The 27,291-nt window shown below is 37.0% G+C and overlaps 2 protein-coding genes across 7 annotated transcripts in view; one reads left to right on the top strand and one right to left on the bottom strand.

Moving 5' to 3' along the window:
* The window catches only part of INSYN2 (inhibitory synaptic factor 2A), a 70,225-nt gene extending 61,443 nt beyond the window's left edge, over nt 1–8,782 (top strand). The window contains exons 4-5 of one of the 5 annotated variants that reach the window (XR_003094761.1): nt 2,918–3,187; nt 4,555–8,778. Coding sequence is in view for 4 of the 5 variants with exons in the window: in XM_025207553.1 (XP_025063338.1) it covers nt 2,918–3,101 (184 nt within the window). In the remaining variant the exon portion in view is untranslated. Of the gene's footprint in view, nt 1–2,917 lie in introns of all 5 variants that reach the window. The other 4 variants (XM_025207557.1, XM_025207553.1, XM_025207552.1 and 1 more) reach the window with 4 other exon arrangements.
* A 486-nt stretch (nt 8,783–9,268) lies between these two features.
* The window catches only part of LOC102377499 (dedicator of cytokinesis protein 1), a 184,366-nt gene continuing 166,343 nt past the window's right edge, over nt 9,269–27,291 (bottom strand). The window contains exons 26-28 of one of the 2 annotated variants that reach the window (XM_025207551.1): nt 14,257–14,384; nt 12,971–13,066; nt 9,269–9,406 (exon numbers count right to left, since the gene is read on the bottom strand). In XM_025207551.1, the coding sequence (XP_025063336.1) occupies nt 9,404–9,406; nt 12,971–13,066; nt 14,257–14,384 (227 nt within the window). In that variant the 3' untranslated portion in view covers nt 9,269–9,403. Of the gene's footprint in view, nt 9,407–11,016; nt 13,067–14,256; nt 14,385–27,291 lie in introns of those variants that run through there. The other variant, XM_025207550.1, reaches the window with a different exon arrangement.

The raw sequence follows: 27,291 nt of genomic DNA, 5'->3' as shown, positions 1-27,291 counted from the left end.
GCATATCTTAGATATACCTATTATTGGCTTGTTCTCAATAAAATCCAATTCTTGCCCAATATCCACCCACTGAAATCTACAAAATTTAAAGTTATATTACAGCAGGCCACCTTTTACTTTATAAGATTTATTCTTGATTTTTGAAAACGTATATACATTGTAGACTCAACAAAATGCTATCTCATCCTTTCAACAAAATAAAGGCAACTGTCTTCTTGCTAGCTTCTTTTTGATAATAGTATAGCTAAACTGCAAATAAGAATCTGGCATCCAGATAAAGATAGTATTGCCATTTTGTTAACAAGGAGCTGGATTAGATTACTCTGTAATTACATGGTTCTGTAGTGTGATTAATTGCTTAACAACAGGATACTCAATGTAGCTGCTTAATGGAAATTCAATATTCACAGGTAGAATACCAAATATGCACCTGTAACTAAAAGTTTAAATCTTCAGACAGCTTAATATTCTTCAGTCGAGTTAGTGGGGTTATGAAAAATGTGGTTCATTTTAAAAACTTATTTGATATTCTTACATTAACACTTTTAGATTAACCATTCAATTTTTTTTTTTGAGTGACTCCACTTTTATAAATGTATTTACATTTCTTGGAAAAGCTACATAAAAATTCAGACCGACAGGTATGCTGATAAGTATCCGACAACAAGAACATCTGTTTAGTCGTTCTTCACTATCCCACATCCAAGAGTCCCACTATAACTCCTACTCAGGTGGACTCTTGTCAGCTCTGATTCAGAATCTTCTTACTCAAGAGATGAAACTCCCCTGCCTGTCTTCCCTATCTGTAAAATGAGACTCGTTATTTCAGTATTGTAGGGAGCAGCAATTGATTTCTGCAAAGCGCTACGTAAGTGGTAAAATTCATCTAAAAACCCTGGGACCTAATGACTCCCGAACTCACAGCTTACTTGGAAAATTTTCCATTGAAAATATTTTAAAGTGTTGTTTCAAGCTTGGACCACAAAGCAGTGGGCTTCACTGCTCTTGTACCTGAAGACTGGAAAGAAGGAATCAAAGATGCCTTTCTGTGTATACAGATCATTAGTTAAGATGAATCACTTCACTTTACTGTGAAATGCTTTAAAATCATACGGTCCACCTTTTCCATGGAGTTGATTATACTAAGAATGTGAGCCCTGAAGTAATTTACTTCACATGATTTCTCATTAAAAGCTAAGAGCAGCTGACTCCAGTTTCAGAAGGGACTTGAATCCAAACCTATAATAAAACCTACCCTCTCATATGTGTGCAATATTGTGGGAGCTCTACTGTACACTGATAGAGTTAAGCAGGGTTTGAATTATGGGGGCCTCAGGGTGCCTGAGACCCCCGAGACCCTTCTTTGTTCTGTACAAGGTATAGGTAAGATGGGGTGGGAATGCACACTATAGAGAACATCTCCGTAACCTGTTATACCACATGCATGTGAACAATATTATTTCTGCTGCATTCAGAGCTTTACTGGCATTAATTTGGCTTGGGTACAGAACTGTAATTTTTGGTCACTCTTTTGCTGCAGTTTGAAATGGCATTTTCTTTGTTTTTAGAAACTAATTTGAAAGGTATTTTATTGCTGTATGTAGATCTCAGGGCTATAATTTCATCTGCCTCATTTTTTCCTAACTTCCAGGGCAGCCAGCAGGGTTTTCTGTTCCACACAGTGCCTACAATTTGGGATGCATAATTTATGAGTTTAAGTTTACCTTCTTGTTCCAGTTTTAGACCTTTAACTGAGCAATGGATTTGGTTTGTATTATCCATATCAACAGGTTATTAATATAATATGGAGCTATCACCAAGTGCACACTAGATCTTACTGAAACAACTTTTCTTGCTTTACTTTCATAATTGACACAACTAAAACTGTGGATTTACCAAGTTGGTGTTTGGTCTCACAATCAGAATGCAGATTCAAGCATGCTCTTGATTTGGAAGGGTCATTACTTACATCAGGTTAACTGGATTTTTTATTTTCATGCCAGAAAAGGGGCTAAGTTCAGAGGCAATTAGTGTATGCTTGAGAGTTTAAGTATAAAGTAGCCTTAACTCGGTGTAACTTAAATACAAGTAACAGAAAGACGGCACAAATTTACAAAGGAAAAGATGACATACCCTCACAGCCCCATTAGACATTTTTTCTGCCACGTTCTTGTCTTTCAGCCTCTGGGGTCAAGTTCAAATGTGATTTATAAACAAGAAATATAGCTAATCATGCTGGAATCTAAGTAAGTTTAATCTAATAGCAAATGAATCTCCCAGCAGTCTGAAGAAGGACATTTTAACAAAAGTCCCATTACTGATTTATTATCTCTTGTCATCCTGCTGCAGAGGTGTTTCCCCCAACCATGGGGAAAAAAGTGAAGATGTTTCCAAATGCTGTAAATCACAATAAATCTAAACTTAACACAGACCATAAAATAGATGGTACTTGTCTTACCAGCAGCTCCTCCCCCCTTTTTAGAAGAATGCTACCTAGCTACCAAAACTGAGTCTGAAGGCCCCAGGAATGGTCTCTCCACAGGGCAAGGAACAGTGCATAAGCCAGAAAGAAGTCCTTCTAGGATCCAGTCCAACTAGGATAGTGAATAGTGATGGACAAGACACTTTTCTCCAGATGGTGGAGGAAAGGACTGTTTGCACCTAGAATACCAATAGATAACCTTAAGGTGGACTGATCTCTCATTTAGTAATTTTTTTTTTTTTAATACTTCGCAGTATAAAGAATATTTTTGTTGAATTTCACTTTTGTTGGAGTTGCAGAGATATAATTTAAGCATTTCTTTCTATTTAATTTCAATACATTAGTATCTGTATATCAGTGTTGGATGTTGTCTTAATTAAATCCTTTGAATCATTATAATTTAACAATTAATTGCACTTTTTGTTCACTTTTTAGTGTAGAGTTGGATTTTAAGCAGCAAGAAGACAAGCTACAGCCAGTTCTGAGAAAACTTCATCCTATCGAGGAAACTCAGGTTGCACCTTTGCCTTACACTCAGGAGAGTTACTCCTCAACTCCCAAGCAAAAATCCAAAACTGAATCAAAAAAGCATGGAAGATGGAAACTCTGGTTTCTTTAACTAAATAAAGTCCACTAGACCTGGAATTTAAGGCCTTCTTTGAAACATATTTGGAATTCAATTATTCATATCAAAAAGGGATCTTGGTAAATTGATTAGCGTTTTCAGCCAGTGTTATTCTGATTATTATGGGCAGCATTCAGTTCTCAACATATGTACCAAAAAGGCCTTTGTACCTATAAATTAACATTCAGGAGCAAGGCGTTAAATCATACCTTGCCAGCTTCTATTTGCAGTTCACCTATGTGGGATGTAAAAGCTAAATCAAAATCCATATAGAAAAAGATGGCTAGTAAAACTATTCCCCTCAAGTTGGATCTGAAAGAATCACATTTCAACCTGTTAAACAGCAGGCTGTCATCCTGTACACGGATAAATATCACTATTGATTTTCAAGCCTTTTTGAGTTTTTTAGCTTTGCCTGTTTTGTTTTTGCTTTTAAAATATCAATGAAAAAGAACAGCAAGCCTTATGTTTGCTATGATCTCCAATTTTACATATACACGGGGATTGGGGGAGTGCAATTTTTAGCACATAATGTCCTGGAGAAAGCACAATTTTTCAAATGGTCCAAGACCATAAATAATCTCTAAGATGTGACTATGTATATTTGCCTTCATGTACTGTAGACTTAAATCAAGTTATGACATCTCAGCATCACATATTGACACCTCTAATTTAATGTCATGTTCATCGCCAGACTTATGACAAGTTTACTGCTCATTTCCAAAGGGCGAGCAGCCAGAACCACCCAAAGTCAGGACATGCCTTTAATCACTGCAAGTTGACAGGGTCAAAGCTATGGGACACCAAGCTTTCTTAGATCTCATTTTTAATCTTTTGGTACCCAAAGGCCAAAATGATACATTCTGGCACAGAATTTGAAAAAAGAAAAAACAAGATGGATAATATTACGTTACAAATTGTTGGCATTTGCCACAATTCAGTATCTTTTTGTACTTCAGTCTTCTGAAAACTGTATAGTATTGTAGAGGGAGTGAGAAATTTTGTAGTATGCATTATGCTTTCTAATGAGTTGAGAAGGACCTTGCAATTTTAAAAGCTACTTATTTAGCTTAGCTTCTAAGGTGGGTTTCCAGACCAACATAGTATCATTTATATTTAAATAATATATTAATCGTACTTGCTAACCAACACACTTAGGGAAAAGCTGTGAATCAAATTTTTCTTAGACTTTTTAAAAACAAGGACACTTTAAATCTGCTCTGTTACACACTGCAGTCTTTCTTTGAATATTTACTACCGTTATAGATTATGCCCTAATCTATAATGACTGTTTGTGGAAAAATTCTTGTAATGGTAGGGAGTCAAAATCTTATTGCTCTTTTTTGTCAAATAATTTAAGTAGTGCAGTCATGTGACAAACTGGTTTACAAGCTATTGGTTCTGCAACTTCATATCCCAGTGCTTCATTCAGACATATTTTTTTCAGTCTTTAGATGCAGCAAAAAGGTAGAAGAAATGAATCCCTACCAGAGGCATCTTCACCTACTTAATAAACCTTGAGGAGTCTATATTTATACTATTTTCCCTTATCTCTACATCAAATCCATTTTAAGTACTATTAGTTCTACAAGATACCTGAGGCAAATGATTTGATCTTTGTCTTGAAAAAAAACATTAGAAAGTTAATGTAAGAACATACAATATATGTGAAACTGTTTATGTCCACTTAAAAAAAAATCTATTTCAAAATGTATGCTTTAATGAACAACTCACCTTTGTAGTAAATTTCAAGAGGGCTACAAAACCTTGTACATAAACAAACAATATACTAAAATATTTTTGTGAAAGATAAAGGATGAGAAAGGTGATCCTGCGCCATGAAGGAAGTGCAATTGTTTCATGTGGAAAAAATGTGTTTCATGTATTTTATACCGTTTTTAATTAAAGTTATAAAACTGTTTACAAGATAACCCACCTTACATGTTTTAAAAATTCCAGATATTTCAGAGCATTAAATGTGTATATATAGATATTATTTTTTTTCCTAAAGAGAACAGAAATCCTCAAATATGGGCATAAATAGGAAAAACAAAAAGTATTCAATGTTTTACAACAGTGATAAACTGCAAGTTACAGCCCCACACATACAAAGGAAATAGAGATGTTGAGTGTATTAAGAAGAAAGAAAGAAAGAAAACTCAAACACCTCACAACTAGAATTATGTACAAAATAGTGTCCACTAATTTGCAAAATTTCCCACAAATCCATTCTAAATCTCTTGCAGGCAGGGACTGATACAAAAAAAACTCTTTGAAATGTTTTTATGCTTGGTTACTGTGCCATACACAAACTAATGTTATACAAGCATTCAGAAGGAAAAAGAAGAATTCATGGCTGAAATATTTAAGAAGTAAATGTGAACATTATCACAGTGTTCTATACATGTCCAGACTATTTTCTTAAACAAGTTGCAAATTTTTAATTTTTTACATTTTTTTAAAAATGAAAAAGCTAACATGCATAGTCTTGCTTAAAATTACGTATTGTGCTATATCGTACCATACAATGTAATTTGTAATAAAATGTTTTTGCAAGTGTGTAAAATGTATCATATTGTATTACATTCAGGATCACTCAGGCTCAGTTTAGATAATGAGAGGATATTTTGATTCTTTCTAACTTTTAGTTACATAGGACATCTGAATGACACAGAACTACTTCCATTTCAATGCAAGACATTATAAAATACAGGTATGAGATTATAACAGAGGAAACTCATCAGCGCTGTTAACATGGTAGGGTGCGTATTTTTGCTGCTAAACTCCTTGCCAATTTCATGCACTCTCAGACACGAATTTACTATGTGCACTTCTCCCATATCATGTTTTAATAATTTTCTAATTAATAAGTACTGCAGTAATTTTTACATTACTTCCTGTTTTCATACTACAATGGACAATGTTTTCCAAGTACTGCATAATTCCCATTAAGTAAAAATGACATTCCTTTGTCTTTTTATTATTATTAGGACACACGTGTACGTATTACTTGCTTTCTTAAAATTAATCACTGTAAAAATATTTGAAAATTAGGATAAAGTGAAAAAAATCATGATTAAAATCGAAAAAACACGCCATAAATACAAACTCTTTTCTTTTTCTTCCTTCAGATGCTGCAAAATAACTGCCTATACATTCTTTAATTTCATTCAGTGTTTTAATGGTGCATTACATAAAAAAGGAAGATAAATTTTTCACATGCATTTTAAAAGCAAGCAAGCTGTTAAAACTGCATTATTTCAACAGCATCTGTGTAATAGCACACAGCATGTACTACTGCGTGAATTTGGTAACGATGATTGCCACTAATAATATAATAGCAGTATGTACATAGCTCTGCTAAACTAGGATAAAGCAGAAGGCTTGAAGCATTTCTTAGCATTATTTCAGCACCAATAAAGTATGACTGCAGCCTATTTAAATTAATTGGAACTGCTGAAAATATGCTGCCAATGTATTTAGGTGAATGCAGTCTGCTGTGATAAAAATGGGTATGGCCTATACTGTACCAATTTGCTGCATTCATGATGTTAGTCACTCTACAGTACATAAAAAGATAGTAATGATGGAACAAAAATCATAATAATTATTCAATACTACTCTTAATTTTTACAACAATAGCTTGCAGCAACCAATCTGAAATCTGTCTGAGTGGGAAAATGTAAATGGTGCCACATGCAAGTACTGTTTTTCACACTGTAACAGCCTAATATAGACAGTGACACTACAGACTTTCTGCTTAAGAATTTAGAGCTCACTGCACATTGTCATTCATAGAGTTTAAAATCAGACTAGAATGCAGATAACCCTGCATTGAGGCCAATCAGTAACTTGTTTCACTATCGCGCGCTCTCAAGAAAGGCATCACTACTTGAAGACTTCAGGAGAAGGAGAAACTACTCTAGCAACGTGTTCAAACATTTAATCTTCATTGTTAAAAAACTGAGCAATATTTCTAATTTGAATTCATTTAGCCCTCCCTTCCAGACCTTTGTTCTTATCATTCTTTTTTCCACCATAAGTTAATGCAGTCCTTTAGTACTGTATTCCCCTACCAGCATTGTCATCTTTTTTGGATTCACAATCCTAAACACGTACTAATAAAAGTCAATCTGATATGTTTGTCAACATGAAGGCATCTCCACTCTATAAATTAGTCTACTATCTGCCATTTAGTAAAGTAACAGCTCATATATCTTACATCTTTTGCTATGCGGTATTTTTTCCAGCTCTCATTGTTGTGGTTCCTCTTTGGCACCTTCCCCAATTTTGCAACATTCATGTTAAAAAGTAAAATACCAGAACAATGCTTCAGAGTTCCAGTATCAGTATCAGCAGTAGCACAAGATCATCACCCCACTCCTTTTCACTATTCCTTGTTCATACATTCAAGCAGTACAATACCCCTTTTTACTAGAGTATTCCACTGGGAAGGTCACGTTGAATATGTTCATCTACTACAAACCCCTACTACTTTTTCGGTCATGGCTTTCCAGGATATGGTCTCCCACTCTGGAGATATGTCCTGTAATCTTTGTTTCTAGACCTATGACCCAGCATTAGACTGCACAAAAACAGATTTCATTTGAATGCTGACAGCTTACCAAGAGATCCATATGGCTTTGTAAGAATACTACTTACCGAAACAGTTGACCTCTACAAAATGCTGAAAACAAATTGGGTTGCTCTTTCTGATTTATTTGGGATTTTACGTTCTATTTGTTTTGATCTGTTGACAAGTATAAAGTGTAACATGCAAAGACACTTCTCAATAATATTTACAGGACAATCAAGGTCTACTTTAAATTTTTTAAGGCAGCCCATTTTTAAGGTTCAGTCAAAGGCAACTTCTTTCTGTAAGCTTAAGTATAAAATAGTAAAATAAAATAATAGTGTGGGTAGAGCGAGTATGAACAACAGAAGAAATAAAATGAGAAAAGGCTGTAAGAAATGAGATATGATAAGATTTAAGCTGGAGACTGATACTGAATTCATTTATTATAAAAGACCATAGTTATCTTGCAAATCATTGTCCATTTCATATTCTAACAACAACTCAATTTTCTTCACCTCTGGGTGTCAAGGATAAATTGATACAAATTTCCTTTAGCTTTACCACACTGTAACTAATATTCAAATTAGTTTACTCCTATGTGTCAAATAAACTTTAAAAAAAATCTGTGCAAAATGATGTTACTTCAAGGAGAAATATCCCAAAGTAGTCAGTGTGGTAAAACTAATTGCTGTTGTAAATTAGAAATTGCACTTTGTATGGTAGAGTATCTAACTTCACAACTTTCAATTAAAAGAGCCGATTAAGCGAATAGACTGTGCTTGCATCCAAGCTAAGAGAAACCAATACCATTAAGTTCTTCTGCATATGAAGCAGCACATTTCTTATAAATTGCCCAAGCTAAAACAAACAAGTTGTTATCATGAATACTAACTTGAGCACAAACAACAATTCTTTTGCTTATATCCACCAGGATGCAGTCAACCTAATCTTAATCTTGCCCTTTAGGAATGTAGATAAAACACACTATAGACTATTTTTATCTATCTGTAAAATTTATGGCCGCTGACATGTGGGAAAAAGAAAAAAATAAGATTTACCAGAAGAGGAATCGCATCAGTTTGACCCGGTTTACCCAGAGTCTGTATAGCTCCCACGCTTCAGCGGGGGGCTTTATTGGCGCTTTTATCTAATAGCTGATTGAATCAGCTATTAGATGAAAGTATCAAAAGCCCTGCTGAAGCTCATGAACTATATAGACGCTGGCCAAGCCAGGTCAAACTGACGCAATTCCTCTTCTGGGCATGTGCTGCACTTGGCACAGGGGGTACACCAAGCTGATAGTAAAGTACTGTTTTGTTTTTTCCAAGTCTGTAAGCGGTTTGTAAGCAGCCCAAACTGATGAAACAGAAAATTCAAGAATAAGCTAACTGAATTTCAAGTATACAAGCCAAATCTTCTATTGAGCCTTTTCAACACTAGTGGGACAAAGTGAACATGTAATTCGACCAGGGACATGAATATGAATATAAATATATATTTTTTTTTTTTTGTTAATTTTTATGGGCTGGGAAGTTTGCAGTGGTTGTAACTCTAAGACTTAATTATATAAGAAATCTTCAGAATTCCTTGACCCACACACTGCTTCCTCCCCTGCCATTTCCACCACTGAATTATCCCTGGAAATCACTGCAGATGTCTAATTTCTTCCACGCAGACCTCTGGGTGTAAGTTTAGTTCTCTGCTGAAGTTTCTCCCATCCTTACTATACATGTGGAAAAAAAACAAAACAATACTGGCAGAAAAATAAAGTAACAAACCGAATTTAACTTTAAAGCAAAAGTGAGAGGTATAAAAACACGTCTAAAATGAAACAGGTTGATGCCTTTTTTCATTTCGTGACTCAAAGCTTTCTTTTTCTTTTTTTAATATTTGAAAGTTCCAAATTCAACACCAATGTTTTTTTTCTTTACAACGTATCACTATACTCATTTGTCAACTGCAGGTTTGCGGCTTACACATTCTAGCAGTGTACCTCATATGTTGGAGATCAATGTATGCGACCATTTTGTAAAACACAGTTGTTTACTGTCAGTGTTTATCTCAAAAAAAATTGATAACAGCCATAACCATAATAAAGATTTTAAACCTGATCATTATCTTAAAAGAACGAGAAAATGTACCTTTTGAATAATTCTCAAGTAAGTTTCAAGCAAAACCGAGTATTACTTTATTTAAAATTTGTTAACTAATTTTTTGAGTTACATATCTTCTTGAAAGAGCAAAATAATATGCATTAGTTTCTTGTTATATTAATGCTTATTTTATTGATGCTCTGTGTCCTGTTGCTTGAAAAAACGCTGCTCAAAAATATGAACATAAATTTACTACCCGTGTTTCAAAACAACTGCATTCTATCTTGAATAGCTGAGTTCAGTCATAATCCCCCTTGATATCCAAAACATGAAGTTCTCAAGAACATGTGCACCTGGGCACGGTGTGGATAGAGAACACACTCTTTAAATTAAAAAATGTGTAGACAGTATAAGCTATGTATATTAAAGGCACTATTTGTAACAAAAATTATACAAAACAATACTGTCTTACATTCCTATATGCAGGCTTTAAATATGCTACAGTTTTTGCTTCCCCAGTAATCAGTGGCAAATGGCCTTGGCAGTGGGGCTCCTCCACCAATAAGGTGGGGGAGGGGCAAGCAGCTAAATGAAAAACATTAAAAGGAGCCACTGCAGGGGGTACTTTCGGCACTATTTACAGAGATCCCTACCCATGACTTGTTACCCTAGTGGGGTTACAAATTGTGGGTTTACACTGCCTTACTCTTTTCAGATGGAAGCCAACTACAAGCAACTGATCAAACATGAAATTCCTTTGCTGGCATTAGAGAGGCTCACATAAGGAGTACTCATTTGACTGAATGTTTGCTGAATCAAACTGGTATCTTAATTAAAGCATATTGTCCTGTTCTAAAGGTGTAATTAGCATTATTGCAAATCTTCCAATATCTTTGCATAAGGTCATTTTATATTAACATGTACTGCACTGACAGTTTTTTAAAATATTAAGTCAGTTCCCCAAGGTAAGAAAATGTTTGAACTAAAATACCTATATAGTCTTAGGTAAAATATAAATTATATGTTCTTATAGACAGTACTTTAAAAAAAGCCATAACCCAAATTACCCCTTTACAAAGTCTTTTGTCTAGAATCTGTTTTTAATTTCTGCTTGCTCCACTATGATCTATTCTCTAATCTGAATTCTAGATGCAACAATGCTATCTCTGACAAAAACCAATAATACATAATTCTCGATCTGATGCTGATCCATGAAGAGTAAGGTTACACATATCAAGTACTAATTGCATTTTATTTTTACCATGTTGTTGACACGGTAAGAGTGAATCGTTATTGGTTGATTAGTGAAACTTTCAGAAATACACAGAATTTTAAATGGTAAAGTGTCCCCTTAAAAACTCTTAGTGCTGTTAACTTTCATAAATAATTATAGCATTTTTAATGTAATGCTTTCAGGCTATTCACGTTCAGTGGGTATAATACAGTTATACACAGTTAAAATACATACGTATACATATGTGAAAAAAACTTTAAAATATAATTCATTGCACCTAAGAAGGGGGATGAGCTAACTCAGTGCTAAGTTTTTTCTATTCTGCTTTGGGTGAATAGAACTATCTGAAGACAGTTCCTATGTGCCCAACCTACTCATAAGGTTATGTATAAATAAAAAGAAGTGAGGAATAAAGCTAAGGAACTGACAAATACATCAGCTACCTTTTTACAAAAAGGGATAATCTAATGTACAGAAGGAGTGAATATTTTTTTGTCAGCACTATGTTGTATGTGTATATTACATACAAAATTCAAACCTAATGACTTCCTTCTGCCCTCATATTTCAACATTAAATACTCTTTCTGCAAAACATATTGCTTCATATTAGTTACTCCAATATTATTCCTCATCATCTTTTAACAGTTCTTTTGCTAACACAAACAATTAAGGGACAGCATGCTTGAAAGTAGAAAATAGATGACAAGATGGTAGGCAGTAGTTAGACAGGCAAGAGAAAGGGAAGGTGTTATCACGCTTAGGGATAACAAGTACCATTCAGATGAAGAGTGAAGGACAAGAATGGGAATAGACAGGACCAAGAGGATAGTTTGAGGGACAAGGAAGAGACAGGAAGTAAAAAGAGTGAGATGTCACAGAGCAGAACTAGGGGAGGAAGAAAAATAGAAGAAAAGAGGTTAATGCAGAACACAGTCAATTTTGATTTTTCTAATAAACAACATAATCCAGCCTGGGGAAGGAAGAAGGCAAAGAAGTTTAAGAAGCGACTCAAAGGCAGAAGAGTGTCTGCGTACACTGATGGAATGCATTTCATGATCTCTCTCAATTTCTGTCTCTCTGAAGTTGCTAATAAAATAATTATTCCAGAATTGATACACATCTTTAAATAAATGCATCCATTAAATGCATGTTTAAATGTGCATTACATGCATTTTCATCTATGCTGCAAATCATCCTATATTTGGGATAATGGATAAAGGTTTTTAGAAAAATTAAGGGACACACACACACACACACATACCCTTCCATTTAGCACAGCTTCACTTAAGTCAAGACTGACATCTGTTCCAAAACATATAAATGTCTTAATAAGCAAAATAATAATGTTATGTTTGCTTGTTATTAATTTTTAACCAATTATTTATCAAAAATTAACCAATTGCTAACTCGAATGTTAGCCCTCTTCAAGGGTTATACTCCTCCACTGCTAAGATGTAAGAATATACTCTCCAGTGTCATACATTAGTTTCAAATGACTATTATTTCTAAGGATTTGTGGGAGCAGTCATTGCTTCAGTATACAAACAGTAAATATGACAACTGTCTACATAATTGTAGCATCTGTGTCATAAATAATTATTTAAAAGTAAATCAAGTAAATATTTGTCAAATCAAATGACTGACATGTCAGCCAAAGTTTTTGATTTAAAACAAATCAACTAGTTAATAATTTGTAACTGCAAAAACGAATTATTTTTAGTTAATATATACCCACTAAATCCGATTCATCATTTGGTCACTAGCACTTCAAAAAGGATTTTTCTTCCCCTATTGTAAGACACAGATAAATTATAAGCGAACACTTTACAGTTTACTGAACACAGAAGACAGTTAAAGAAAGCTTTGATTGCTTTCTACCACCAGGGATTTAAATCCTATTACAGGGGGTGAAAGCAGTTGTGATAAAGATATTTTTAAGTTTACGTCAAGAGACACTTACAATGAGCTCCGAATCGCGTCCCATGGAAATTACTGTTCTATTTACTGTCCTCAATAGCTTTTCCATGATTATCTGGACGTGTCGCTGTGTTGGTCCCTGGGGAAAAGGGATAAACTAGTGGAAATTATGGCCAAAAGACAACCAGTACAACTCAAATATTGATGTCTGTCATTAAATCCATCTATAGTGCAAAAACGAAATCAATTGTAATGCAATGCTACTGCTCAGCAAGATGAAAATGGTCTTTGCTAAAAGCAAAGACTGCACAAAGACTTTTTATTAATTACTGCCTGCTACTGATAAAGCTAATTACATAATTATAGTTATTAAATGAAAAGTAAATCTTTGGAGATACTGCAATGCTTATAATTCTAGGTTAGTTGACAATTTAGTTTTTCTAAAGAGATTTTCTTCACCATTTAAACCCACATGTCACTGACCAAAATAAACCTGGCATTTTTAATAATAATATATCACAAACTGAACAACTTATATAAGGCTTTTCAGGCTGCTTCTCAATTGTTTCAATTATATTCTGGTATTAAAAGAGCAGTGTTCACTGGAAATTCTCTTTGTGTACAAGTCTGAGAAACATTTACCAAGCTTGTGCAGAAGCGAATGTATTGGGCAAATATGAGGAGGTAAGCATGACCTCACCTCACACCTCCTACTGTAAACATATTTCTTAAAAGCCAATTCCCTTCAATCTTGTTCCTATTGCATCTTTAGGGGCAATTCTGTGGTTGTCAATTTTAAAAAGTCTTGCCAGACAATTCTCTAAATAAGATGGTGCCCTACAGGTTGCTGCTGGCCAGCTGTACAAACATGCTAGCAAACAGAATTTTTTTTTTTTTTTTTTAAGAATAAGAGGAAAAAATAACCCATAGTTTACCAGATTGATTTCTTCTAGAATCCCTCATCTGCATGTTCAATTTCTGTGATTTTATCATGCTTACTACTTGGGGTCTGACCAATGTCTGGTGTATTGTTACTAGATGAGCCCCAGAGGGAACCATATTCCATTTACCTTGGCCAAGCCAAGTTCTGTAAGAGAAAACCTTTGGCACCCAGGAAAAATATGGTGAGAAGATAAATGCAAGATATCATCTCTTTGCCGCCACACCTTCCCCCCCCCCAAAAAAAAGAGTTAAGAAAAGGAGAGAACTTAAAATAAAGATAAATCTTGTGGTAACTAAGCCATCACCAACTTTACTTTATGTTTACTTCTACCGCCCACACAATACACTCCACTTAAGCGTTAATTGGTATAAACATGAGTTACTAACCACATCTTTCCTGTACAGCACTTCCAGGATGTTACTAAGCAATTGGCAGCAAGCTTCCAAGTCTTCCTGCCTTTCCAAATGATACTTCAGCTGATCTGTCATCATTGGCAGCAAGATCTCCCTGCAGTCTGCATATAAAACATAATATTATGTCTTAAACGGTTTCACAGTTTTTCACATAAAGAACCGCAAAAAAAAGTGTTAATTCAATCAAAAAACTTTCAGAAAAAAAATTACCTTTCATACTAACAACAAGCCATACTAAAATCGCAGAATAAAGTAAAAAAATATTTCATGAAAATTAAGCAACTGAAGCAAGTGAAAATTCTTTAGCATCTCTTATATATATATATATATAACAAGTATACGATTCACCTGGAAGTCTCACCTCAGTGAGGGGAGGGGGGTTAATTAGAGCGGCTCTAATTAAAGTATCTGAAGCGTCATGTGCATCAACATCCCTATGCTGAAACATAGCAGTGAGACCACTAACTAAAACTTGTCAAACAAGCTTAAGTTAAAGCGCCCCTGCCACCATTTTTCAGCATGGGAATGTGGACGCATGTGATTCTGGAGTTTGATTCAGCAGATTTGGTTACAGTGTATTGCAGCAGCCTCAATGTACATGTATATATACCTTTAGACTCTGGCACCCGGCTTCAAGGGAGCAAAATCACAGTGTGAGAGCTGAAACTTCTACACTGTATTTCCCTGAAGGCTATGTATACTCACAACTCCATCACATCACTGCATGTTCATTTTCAATTAAAGGCCTACCCTGTAAGCAGTGAAGAACTAGATTCTAAAAAAAATTGAATGGGTGAATTTATCTTCAGGTAAACATTACCATCACAGGTTACTATTGACAGGCAAGCACTAGCTATGGATATTCCATTTTAGATGCTTCCCAATATGTGAGCAAGCATTCCCACTAAAATGTTAACATAGCGTAACAGTAGTCAAGACCACATTTAGATGTTTAAAGTGTACATGAAAAATTTAACAGGGAGTACAGGAAGATACTGTCTTATTTAAGAGAGGAAAAATATGCTTATATTACATAGGTTTTAATAAAATAACTTTTATAGCACCTTTTATTAGATAATCTTTAAGCAGTTTACACAACAAGAAGTGTTGCAACATTCCTACCTGGTAAATGCAACATGCATATTTACTAGTCTAGTCAGCTGTCAAAAATCTTAAGATATGCAGTCCTAAAATACATTCCCAGAATATCAACGAAAGAACATCCTTCCATTAATTAACAAGGAAGATTCAACGCTACCTGTCCTAACATGTTATTATGTGACTGAAGCAAGATTAAATTCTGAGCACCTTCAACTAACCAAAACTGAACATGGGCAAGTTTAGAGAGAAAAGAACCATATTTCATGCAACATTATTTTCACTGAAAGGAACAAAAGGGAAATGTTGACATGCTGTTGGCAAGCACTTTGGAAAAACAACCATACTAGCTTGTCTTTTAAAGCCTCTAGGGTGAATCAATTATTAGTATCTTTACAAAGGCCTTTAATTAGAGGTTTCAAAATGTTTCTTCTCCCTGTTAAGCCCTACTACTAGGGAATGGTCAAAGATCAATCTATAAGCATGTGGAACACTAAAATTGCAACAACACCAGCTTTGAGTGCATTTGTCTGGAGCCCAGACTGATCAATAGAGAAGGTATTCAAGCTGATTTTGAGACAAGGAAAAAACTTAACTCATTGATTTGTCATACTACTTCCATCTGAAGCTACAGAACTCAATACACAAGGCTAGGTCCTTTCAAATACCAAAGAGACTGAGAAAATTTCCCAGTCACCATTTCAGTGATCCTATCTTCCTAAGCATTAGGCTGTAAGCAAATACACTCTGTGGTTTAAATCTTGAAGTTTATATAATATGATAAGGTAATCAAAGTGTTCAAGATGGCTTGGATGCTCTATCGATCAACGTACATTTCCAAAAAAGGGAGTCAGCACAGAAAGAGCACCTCTGCTATTTGATCTGGCCTTAGCTAATATTCTAAGACTTCCTCAAACCTTTTTTTCAAATCCCTATATGTGTTCCAATATCTGATCCTAAATATTTGATATTTGGAACAGTAATAATAACTAATTATTGGTATAAAAAGGCTACAGATCTACTCAGATGAAGCAGCATTTTAAACATGGTCTTACACGGTTTCTAAGGAAATGAGGGATTCTCAGTAAGGAGAGAGACCTTTTGGAGATCAGAAATAAACTGAGACCAGCAAATGGTTTAAGTGTATTGAGCCTTACAAAGAAAATTGGAAAACAGCAGCAAAAGGTTCTACAATCACATTAACAAGGAGTGAACACGAAGGGAAGACGACCCAATATAATGTTGATGAAGGTTCTTGGTTGAGAACGGGGACAATCTAGGTCAGTACTTGATGTATACTTTGCTTTAATCTTCAATAATAATAAAGATGTAACTGAGGATAGTAGCATAGCTGCAAATGGGAATGAAGTCATAGGAACTACCATACCAGGAGCTGGACGAATATCATCCCATAATACTGAATGAACTAAAATAGGATGGATTTTCAATTAATTAGTCAATTTGGGGATACTACCTTATCACTGGAGAACAGCAAATATGGTGTTCATATTCAAAGAGGAGGAACAGTGATTTAGGCAATCAAAGACCACTTAACTGGATTTTATATTATGCAATATCTTAGAACAGATACTGAAGGAAAAAATAATCATGAACATGGGGGTAGACAGAAAATGAGAAAAAGGCAATAGTTTTATTCAGTAAGATCATGTCAGACCAACTCTGCCTCAAGGCAAATAATTAGCTAAACTGGGAAAACTGGGGATTAGCAGTGTAACTGTAAAGTAAATAAATGATAAACTGAAAAGGAGGCTACAACAGGTTATGTTGTAAAGTGAATTAACAGATTGGAGACGGGTTATTGGTGATGTTCCTTGGGCACTACTCTTGAAATACATCCTGCTCAACATTTGTATTAGTGTGCTTGGTGAGAGAACTACAAAAGCATGCTCATGAAATCTGCAAATGACACAAAATTTGGGAATATATTATACAGGAAGAATCAGATAACCTTGTAGAGTGAAGCAACATCTTTGCAACATCTTTGCATTCATACCATTTATGATGTTAAATCATACATCATGTGTATTCACCATTCAGTGAAGATCTGGACATTGGCTACAGCTGGGAGTTCGACTGGGTCTATTCCCATGCTTAGAAACATTGTGAGGAACTGACTGAAAGATCTTGCACGTACACTGAAGGTCAAACTGATCACCAGATTTGGGATCAGGAAGAAATTATCCTCCAGGACACCTTGGAAAGGGACCAAAGGGTGTTTCCCTTCTTCTGCCATGAGAAGCATGGTCCTTTCCCTGGTTTAATATATGGTTAGATAATTATAAAAATTCCCTGACAGTACAGGCTACTGACTATTTTGGTGAGACTGTCTCTGTGGCTGGTTTTGACCAAAAATTCTATCCTGGACCTGAGAAAGTCTAACCAAAATCCTGAAAATGTCTACATTGTGAAAAAACAGGTTTTAGATGGAAGTAAGTTTTTCGGGGGCACGGGGGAAAAAAACTTGAATATTTTGGGATTGATACATATGAACACCAACTTTTTTCATTTATTGATAAAAATGTTGAAAGGACTTTCATTTTGTGGCAAAAATAAAACAAAACTTTAAAACCTCAAAAAACAGAAAAGCTGTTTTCTGGATAGCCCTATAGTCTACCAATAGTCCCACAAAAAAGCACGTGGGAATCACAGATAGTACTTACAGCTACATTATTTTACATCCAGAACCACAATCTTCTAAAAGCATCCTTTCTACAAACCTAAACATTTTACTCAGTTCCAACAACTCTTTGTAGCTTTCTTAAAAAGTACACAGCAGGAAAGCTTAACCCTCATCAAGCTGCCTATCACATACACCTTCCAACACTGATTAATGAGTGACCTTGATAAATCTATAGTCTATAACATTATTCTCCTGCTCAAAAGCCAATTCTGAAGATAGCTCATAAAGTATGATACCCAATGATTACAGACAACAATAATTCGACATCTGTTCATCCTCTGCTGCACAGGTTTAACCCACAATGATTAATGTCAGGGCAATGTGCACTGAGAATAAAGTATTAATCTTTATAAAAGGATGCTCAGCAGGCATTATCAACTTATGAATAACTAAGCAAAATGTTTAATCATGGCAGTGATACAGGAACTATGTTAAAACAAAATGCATGTACTACAAAGAATCTGTCAGTTTAAAACATCTGTGTTTTTTCCAACTCTGAGTAATGTGTTTTTTAATTTTTTGTTTGGTTACATTAAATAAGTGATTCATAAAGTACTGTTATATAACCTGGCTCCCATCACATAGCTTTGAGATGAAGATTAACACTTTTAATGAGAATTAAACACTAAGCGCTCATATAAATGGTGCATGCTGTCGATTAATCTTCTATGGACAAGCAATTTTCTGATCAAGAAACACTTGATTTTCCCACTGTCTAAAAAAAATAGCACCCACATAATTTGATACTTTCTTTTCCTTTACAAAATACTTTAAACCATAGAGAAATAAAAACAGCTAAACTTTAATAGAATCAGATAAATTAGGGGGGTTTAATATATAGCCCACAGGCTAGAACCAGCCCATGGAGCCCCACAAACTGGTCCTCAGTGCTGCCCCATTGACAACGTGCTGTGCCAGACCAGTCCATACTGCAGTGGTTCAGGCATGTGGGCGGCAGAGGGTGGTCCATGCACCTGACCCAGCTTGTGGATCAGCCCTGCCCCACTCAGCTGGCTCTTCACCAGTCTCTTCCTCACATTCTAAGTTTAGCTTAAGTGCTTAACAGTAATTCTTCACTCTTCTTTACAAAAATGAGAACCAAGCACCCTATTTTAGAGAAAGGAAACTGAGATTTTCAAGGAAAATGAAGTAATTAGGTGCCTTATTCCTAATAAACTGCAGAGGTAGTGGGGAGAAACCATGTGCAGAGAAGTGCAGTCACCATGGCTGTGGTGGTAGTGTGGGCCAGACTGGAAACAGCCCACCCTTGTAGCTAAGTTCCATTAAAGGAATTCCCCTGCTCCAGAATGTCACCAAACACCCTGCTCCAAAATTTTACTACAGCATCTGCTACTTGCCTGAGACAGGCTACTGGGCAAGACTGGCTTTGGTCTGACCCTAAGTAGTTATTTTTATATGCCTTTGTAATGAAAAAGCATAGGCCTCTAGCTTTAGGATAACTCTTGCAAAGCAGACAGAACATCATCCCTGTGACAATTCCAAGGCAATAATGTGCTGTCAAAAACTCTAATGAACTTCTCTAATAACCAAGACCAAACGACCTTTTCTATGCCCTGCCAGTAACTGTTTTATTGTAACATAAGGTCCAAGACAAATGAAGGCAATTTAAGTGCTGTTCTTTCATGTGGGCAGGAAAAAAGGGTGGATATCATCATTTCCAAAGAGTTTTGTACATGCCAAAGAAATACCAAGATGATCCAGAGGAAATCTAACCTATCAAGGCTGGAGGGGAGGAGGAGGACATAAATGGAGATAAAAGATAGCAGTATATCCAACAAATTAGACATACAAAAGTAGCCTTTGGAAAGAACTCTGTAAATTGATGATGGTAATATATAGCAGTGTGATTCTATTAGCAGGGGGATAATTTCCAGAAGAAAAAATTAAAATAAAATTCTTATTTTCTTAAAAGGTTATTTGAATATTCACCGTCTTAAAAGTTAGAAACATGATGCACATGCAATGCAGAATCAATCTGATCAGAGTTTTGCGCTCTGCCTAGTGATATTTGGAAATGAGCACAGGCCTTGAAGAAGGTGTCTTTGGAAGTAATTGATCAGAATTTGTATTTGTGTTGCAAATACCTGGCCATCACCAAAAAACCCCAAACTTGCCCAACATTATTTGATACTAATTGTAAGCATTGGCTGATCTCACTCCATTCAGTAGGAGTTCTCCTTTTTGAATCACTGCAAGGACAAAAAGTAACAAAAAATAAATATTGTTCTGGAGGGAAATAAAAATAAATCATAGATTCTTGAAAGGGGGGTGAAAAAGGTCATCTTGGGCTCTAGGACTCTTAAAGGGAACAAACTGCTTCCACTTAGAGCCTGACACACAGAGGATAAAATAAATGAACACATTCAAAGTTTGAGAATGTCCTATATCACTCTGTGAAGAAACAGGGATTGCAACACAAATACAAATTCTGATCAATTATTTGGATGCATACAGGTATATATATTCATTCTTAAAAAGAATCTCATAGAAAAGCCTTCGACACCATCTCTCACCCCATTCTCATTAAAGATTAGGCAACTGTGGTGTCCATCCCTACCCAGTTAGATGGGTTGCCAATTGGCTGGAGGGCCATACCCAGAGAGTGGTGGTGGACGGGTCTTTTTCGACCTGGAAGGATGTGGGCAGTGGGGTTCCACAGGGCTCAGTCCTCGGGCCTGTGCTGTTCAACATCTTCATCAGTGACTTGGACAAGGGGGTAAATAGCAACTTGTTCAAATTCGCAGATGACACTAAGATGTGGAGAAAGGTGGGCACACTAGAGGGGAGGGACAAGCTGCAATCAGATCTGGACAGGTTATAGAGGTGGGTGGATGAGAATAGGATGGGTTTCAACACTGACAAGTGCAAGGTGCTGCACCTGGGGTGGAAGAACCAGTAGCAAACCTACAGGCTGGGGAACTCCCCTCTCGCCAGCATAGAGGCAGAAAAGGGTCTTGGAGTCATTATTGACTCAAAGATGAAGATCGGCAACCAACGCGGGGATGCGGTCAGAAAGGCTAACTGTACCTTGTCATGCATCCACAGATGCATCATGATCAGGTCCAAGGAAGTGATCTTCCCCTCTATGCGACCTTGGTCAGGCCCCAGTTGGAGTACTGCATCCAGTTCTAGGCACTGCACTTCAGGAGAGATGTGGACAACATCGAGAGGGTCCAGAGGAGGGCCACTCACATGATCAGGGGGCAGCAGGGCAGGCCCTATGAGGAGAGGCTACGGGATCTGAACCTGTTCAGCCTCCACAAGAGAAGGCTGAGAGGGGATCTGGTGGCCGTCTATAAACTGGCCAAGGGAGACCAGCAGGCAATGGGAGAGTTCCTGTTCCCCTGAGCACTACTGGGAGTAATAAGGAACGACAGCCATAAGCTGACAGAGAGCAGATTCAGGCTGGATATCAGGAGGCACTACTTCACAGTCAGGGCGGCTAGGATCTGGAACCAACTTCCAAGTGAAGTGGTCCTCACTCCTACCCTGGGCATCTTCAAAAGCAGGCTAGATAGACACCTTGCCGGGGTCATCTGACCCCAGCATTCTTTTCTGCTGATGGCAGGGGGTCAGACTTGATGATCTGCTCAGGTCCCTTCCGACCCTAGAAACTATGAAACTAACTATGAAACTATGGTTGCCACACTAGATAAATACACGTAGTCTATTTATGGAAAAAAAAAGCTTATTCCAATATTGGCAATAAACTGATGTTTTAGAGCAGGGGTAGCCAACCTGTGACATGTGCCACAAGTGGCACAGCAGCCTGTGTGTGTGTGTGGCACACAGCAAACTGGGGAGGGGACAGGTAACACAACTACTTGTATGGTAAAAACCAGAAAGCTGAGCAGCAGATCGGGCAGGGAGCAAAGGGCAGGAAGCAGAAAGCAAAACAGCAGATCAGACAAGAGCACAGTGCAGGGAACAGAAACCAGAGCAACCAATCAGGCAGGGGAAGGGGATCAGAGTAGTACTCAGGAAGGGTGCAAGGCTAATTTGTGGTATACCTGTTAAAAAGGTTGGCCTCCACTGATTTAGAGCAAGGGTTTTCAAACTTTTTAAATAAGTGTACCCCGGCAGCCCCCTTTTTAATAAGTGTGCCCCTGGTTGAAGCAGCCAGATGCTGAGTGGGGAGGCGGAAATCAGGAAGCAGCCGGACGCTTGGCAGGGGCAAACAGTGGAGCAGCGGTAGTGCAGCGTCTGTGCGGCCCTGCTCTCGCCCCCACCCAGCCCTGCTCCTGTGAGGTAACGGCATGGGGTGGCAGCACTCTGTCCCTGCCCACCCCCACATACCCCTGGGAACTTTCAAAGTACCCCTAGGGATACACATACCCCTGGTTGACAACTCCTGATTTAGAGAATGCCCAGGCCTTCTTCTGTTACTGAAATGATCCATCTTCAAATGATCTAAAAAATGGGAGGCAGCAGAGGTGAGGAGATCTCTGCAAGTCTTATCAAACTTATATTTCTCAGGCATTCTGTTTTGCAATACTCGTGATGACTTCAAAAATACAACTTTCCCTATTCTCTAGAGGCATGGCATTAAAGGGCATTTTTTCCCCAAAATGAAAAGTGTTTTGATGAAGTGGTTCTCAGTTTTCTGCACATCTTATTCTTTTTGTGCATTCTAATATCCTATACTGTATATGGGCTTTTGGAAGAATACAACTGTGTCACAGGATACGAGTTTACCACACAACAATTTTATATGAATAAATTTTTAAATTAGCTTCTAGAAAATGCTATAAGGTTTGGGGTCAGGGTACATATGTTTAGTACTAAGAACTCATTAAACCAACAAAGCAAGAATACGTAGTTTTCAAGGGACAAGCTATTGGTTTAATTTATTTAAATATGTATTTTAGTGTAAGCTCCAGACACAAAAATAATATAAAACTACTGGGAGCAACAAAGATTTTAACACCATGCTTTGTCAATCTACTTTGACTCTGATTTGAAGAAACAATGGATTCCTTTACTTAAAACTGTGGGCCTCTTTTACTCAGCTTTAGGAAAAGAAAATCTATTCATGACATGAATCCATCTTCTAAGCCAAGGATATCATACTCATCTAGTCCATGGACTGGATGATAGGTGTGGAGTGATCTGCAGAAGAGATCAGGCCCACACACCATCCCAGCGTGCGAGAGCCCAGACTGGTCCTACACACTGCATGCAGTGGTCGTGCCAGCTCTGGCCCTATATGCCATATGCCAGCTCCAAACCAGCATGCCATGCAGGACTGACCCAGGCCATACACAAGGCCAGCTCAGGGTAACTGCTGCATTTGGCATGCAGAGCCAATCTGGAGTACCTACTGCACATAACAGTCTGGCCTTTTACCCTGGATCCAGAATGCAGGGCCAGCCTGTTGGCCTGGTCTGGCCTGGCCTGGCCCTGGATCCAGCACACAGACCTGGATGGGCCCCACGTTTGACACTGCTCCCCCATGTGCCACATGCAGTGCTCACCCTGGATTGGCTGCACGTGCAGTGGACGGGGTTGGGACAACGGCCAGAGCCAGTGCACATTACAGTCTAAGACCCACGGGCTCCAAAAGCTGGATCTGGCCAATAGATTGCATCTTTAAGAGCTCTGTTCTAGCCACTCTACACTACCCAAAAGCCATGAAATATTAATATTGTTTAACTACAACCAGTTTAGGCTGACACAAGTCACATTTATTGTTTTGGCACCCAAAATATACTAAGGAGTTTCCAAACATATATATGAAACTATACCTGTCCCAAAGGTAATGATAATGGCAACTTTATGGTAAATGTGATGCAAGTGAAACCTCCTGTGCAGGTGCAAGACTAGGCATAAAGGGAAGAGAAATAATAAGAAAAAAAGTTTACAAAAAAGGTCTCACAGCTACTGGGCACAGTGCTAATTAACACGGTCTGGCCAGCCTGCTTCTGAGCCCACCCTAACCATGCTTTCCCTCAGACCCATTTCAAACCCAGAAACAGCAGGTGATATCACTCTAGGGAAACCCCCAGAAGCTATTCTCAAGTAGATCAAAGACCAAGGTTTCAAGGGTGCCCATGTTGGGCAAAAATAAGCTTCGTTGGAAATATATATAGCTTAAGCATCCTTTAGTCTTTATTACATAGCTTAAGTTAAGATTCCATTTTGTTTTATAACTTCTTAGCCTAAGTATAAGCGCCATTTTGATGTTTTTATAGGTTAAAATTTAAGGTTTTATAGGTCAGGAAGGTTTTTGTCTTGTTTTGTATGAATGCAGTATGAATGGGACAGGAAAAAGAGAGATGAGAATGTCACACCTGCAGTAAACGGCTGAAGATGCAGATAGATAAGACCCAAAGTAAAGAAATCCGCCCAAGCATTCAACCACATGGCATCTAACATTTAACCACGCGGAGCATCTAACCAACACGGAACATTCAAGCACCCGGAATGTCTAACCGATGCAAAATATTTCAAAACGGAACATTCAATCGACACAGAACCCAAAATGAAAACAAATAGGTCTAACCGCCTAACTACAAGTGTACAGCTATAGAAAACAACAGGAGATGAGTACCATAAAAGATAGGCGAGATCAGAAAGTCTTTGGGTGATCTCTGCAACCATGTCTGGAACACTGGCATGTGTCTGACATCGCCCAATTCCATTCTCGTGATTAGCCAGGCTGGCCACCAAGCTAATCCGAGCAACTAAGACTGGTAACATTTTAACATCCGCAGAGACTGCTGCTATTATATGTGTGTATATGTAATGTTGACAGAACTTGCTGTTTATGTGTGTTTGTGGATGTGTGCATGCATCTGTCTATGTTTTTAGGATAATTCAAAACTAAGGCTTTCTGTGATTTCAATAAGAGATTTATAGTTCAATGCTTTTGTACTCAATATGAGATTTATAGTTCAATGCTTTTGTATTCTCAATAAACGTGACCTATTGCCCTGTCCCTCCTGAAAAAGGTCCTGCATGTTTTTCCTTTATAAATTATATGCCTTGAGCATGCAATATCCACAGAGGAGGAAACCCCAGAGTATCTTCACTGGCACATTTCTGCATTTGAAACTTGGCAGTGGAAAAAAGTGGGTGGATGTTTCTGGTAATAGTCCAGCTAAAGGATGCTGCTGTCACAATGTAGACAAGCCCACTGTATTCTACTTTATGACCGTCTGAAATACCATATATTCAAAAATCATTAAAATGGCCTTAAGGGAAAGTGCCCTTTTACCCAAATTTCTCATCACCCACTCTCCCTCTGTATATTACTCACCAATTCAACGTTCTAACCTTCCTATCTTAACTTCACCAACCCCATCACTATTTCAGTCCTCCTTCCCATTTTGTGACCTGTCCTTTCTCACTATCTGAACACACTGTCCTGAATCTTCACCACCACAGTACCAGACTAAACCACCTTTCTAGTAAACATCCCACATTTCTGACAACCAGACATGTCAACAGCTTTGAAGTCTGTTTTTTATTTCTTCCACTTCTGCCAGTGGTCTAGGAGTTAATTATTCTGCTGTTTAACATGAGGCACCCAGGTAACGAAAAAAAAATTAGTAAAAATTTCCAATTCCAGTAAATTTAAAACAGGCTCAGAAAGTGTAGATTCTGCTGAAATGCCCCTTTCCATTTGGCAATCGGTAAGGCTGTTCCTGGTGCCATTTCACACGTGTTTCAGGCTTCACTCTTTTTTTCTCCTTCATCTACCATGGTTAAAGGATGGGGTTAGTGAAAACTGTGTTACACTTCCAGGTGTGAGAGCTTTTCTGAGCCCCTCCACATACTCCCATGCCCGTGAAGTAGCTTCGGTTGCTGATAATGTAGCTTCTGTCTCCCTATGGCTCTATATATTCCATTATCAATTCTCATTAACTACCAAGTCTCTTCTCAAGTGTGAAGTTTAAATCAGCATCTGTAACAGATGCCATAAAAAGCATCTGTAGATCCATGGGTCTAGGATGGTACTGCACACATTTATCTTGGCCTGTTCAGTATTGGGGACAACTAAGTACAGCATGAATATTAAACAATAAGTTTGATGCATTTACTATCAAATATCCTTGCTTTTACAAATTTACTTTATCATATTCTAGGCTTTAATTTCCTTTATATGTGGTAATTTAACGTTTCATTTCTTTTTAGAGAATGGTTCTCATCTCTGTTACATCCATTTCCACACTAAATACCACCTTAACATGTATTAAAGGGTGCACACAAGAAGTACACATACAACTTCTAAGTATCTATGCCTGTGTTCATAATGCATTTCACTAATCAGAAATTGGTAAAGATTCAAAATATGGAAAGCAATTACCCCAAATATATCAAACTAAATTTTCATGCTGCTGTCCAATAGGGGTATGAACAAATTCAGGGATAATAAACCAGAACAGTGCAGGTGAATATGCCTTTTAGGAAGTGGTACTTATCACATAACCTTTCAAAGTCAGGTCTTAAGAATTAATGTATTCTGTGTCTAGGTTCATATTTTTAAAATTCTACTTTCATGCTCTGCATAGGAAAAATTTTAACAACGATTTTGCCTATCATTTTTACAGAGAATTAAAGGATGGAAAGTCAAATAACTCAGAAAATGCATAGTGTTAGTGTTACAGTGCATTTTTCATCTGACACACTTTTAAGTTGACTTTGGGATTTTCTGGCTTGCATACATAGCAGGGCTGAGAGAGCCTATTTATCAAAGTCCTACCATTCTGTGCTCTGATCAGTAAGTTCAGACTTAATTTTTCAGGGTGCTGATTTTACCTCCAAGTGAAAATATCCCACAAGTTTCAAGGCCCTGTTGCTTATTGTTCCATGTTACTAATAGCTTTACTTTAGATACATTTCAGAAAAATGTATCTAATTTATACTAATTTTGTGAAATGTAACATTTTGTTAGATAAATAATAATACATATACTAAAAAGGATATTGATGTATTTCATTTTCTTAAGTCTTTATAAATTCCCTACAATGGTTAAAGTTGACCATTTTTTTTCCATTCATGGTATTTAACTTTCATACAAATTGGAGAGTAAAACTAAACTGCTATCTTCATGGCAAAGACTTGTGGGAGGCAGTACAATCCAAAAATATGTTTTCATTGTTTAATGATAATTCCATAGGTGTCATGCTTATTAAAATGGGAATAAAAACAACAACTAAATTTGCGGACTAACCTGCTTACCAGCT

Source organism: Alligator sinensis, unplaced genomic scaffold (genome assembly GCF_000455745.1).
Source record: "Alligator sinensis unplaced genomic scaffold, ASM45574v1 scaffold193_1, whole genome shotgun sequence".
Lineage (NCBI taxonomy): Eukaryota > Metazoa > Chordata > Crocodylia > Alligatoridae > Alligator > Alligator sinensis.
Note: the sequence above shows the minus strand (reverse complement) of the source record. Positions and strands in the feature narration are given on the sequence as shown.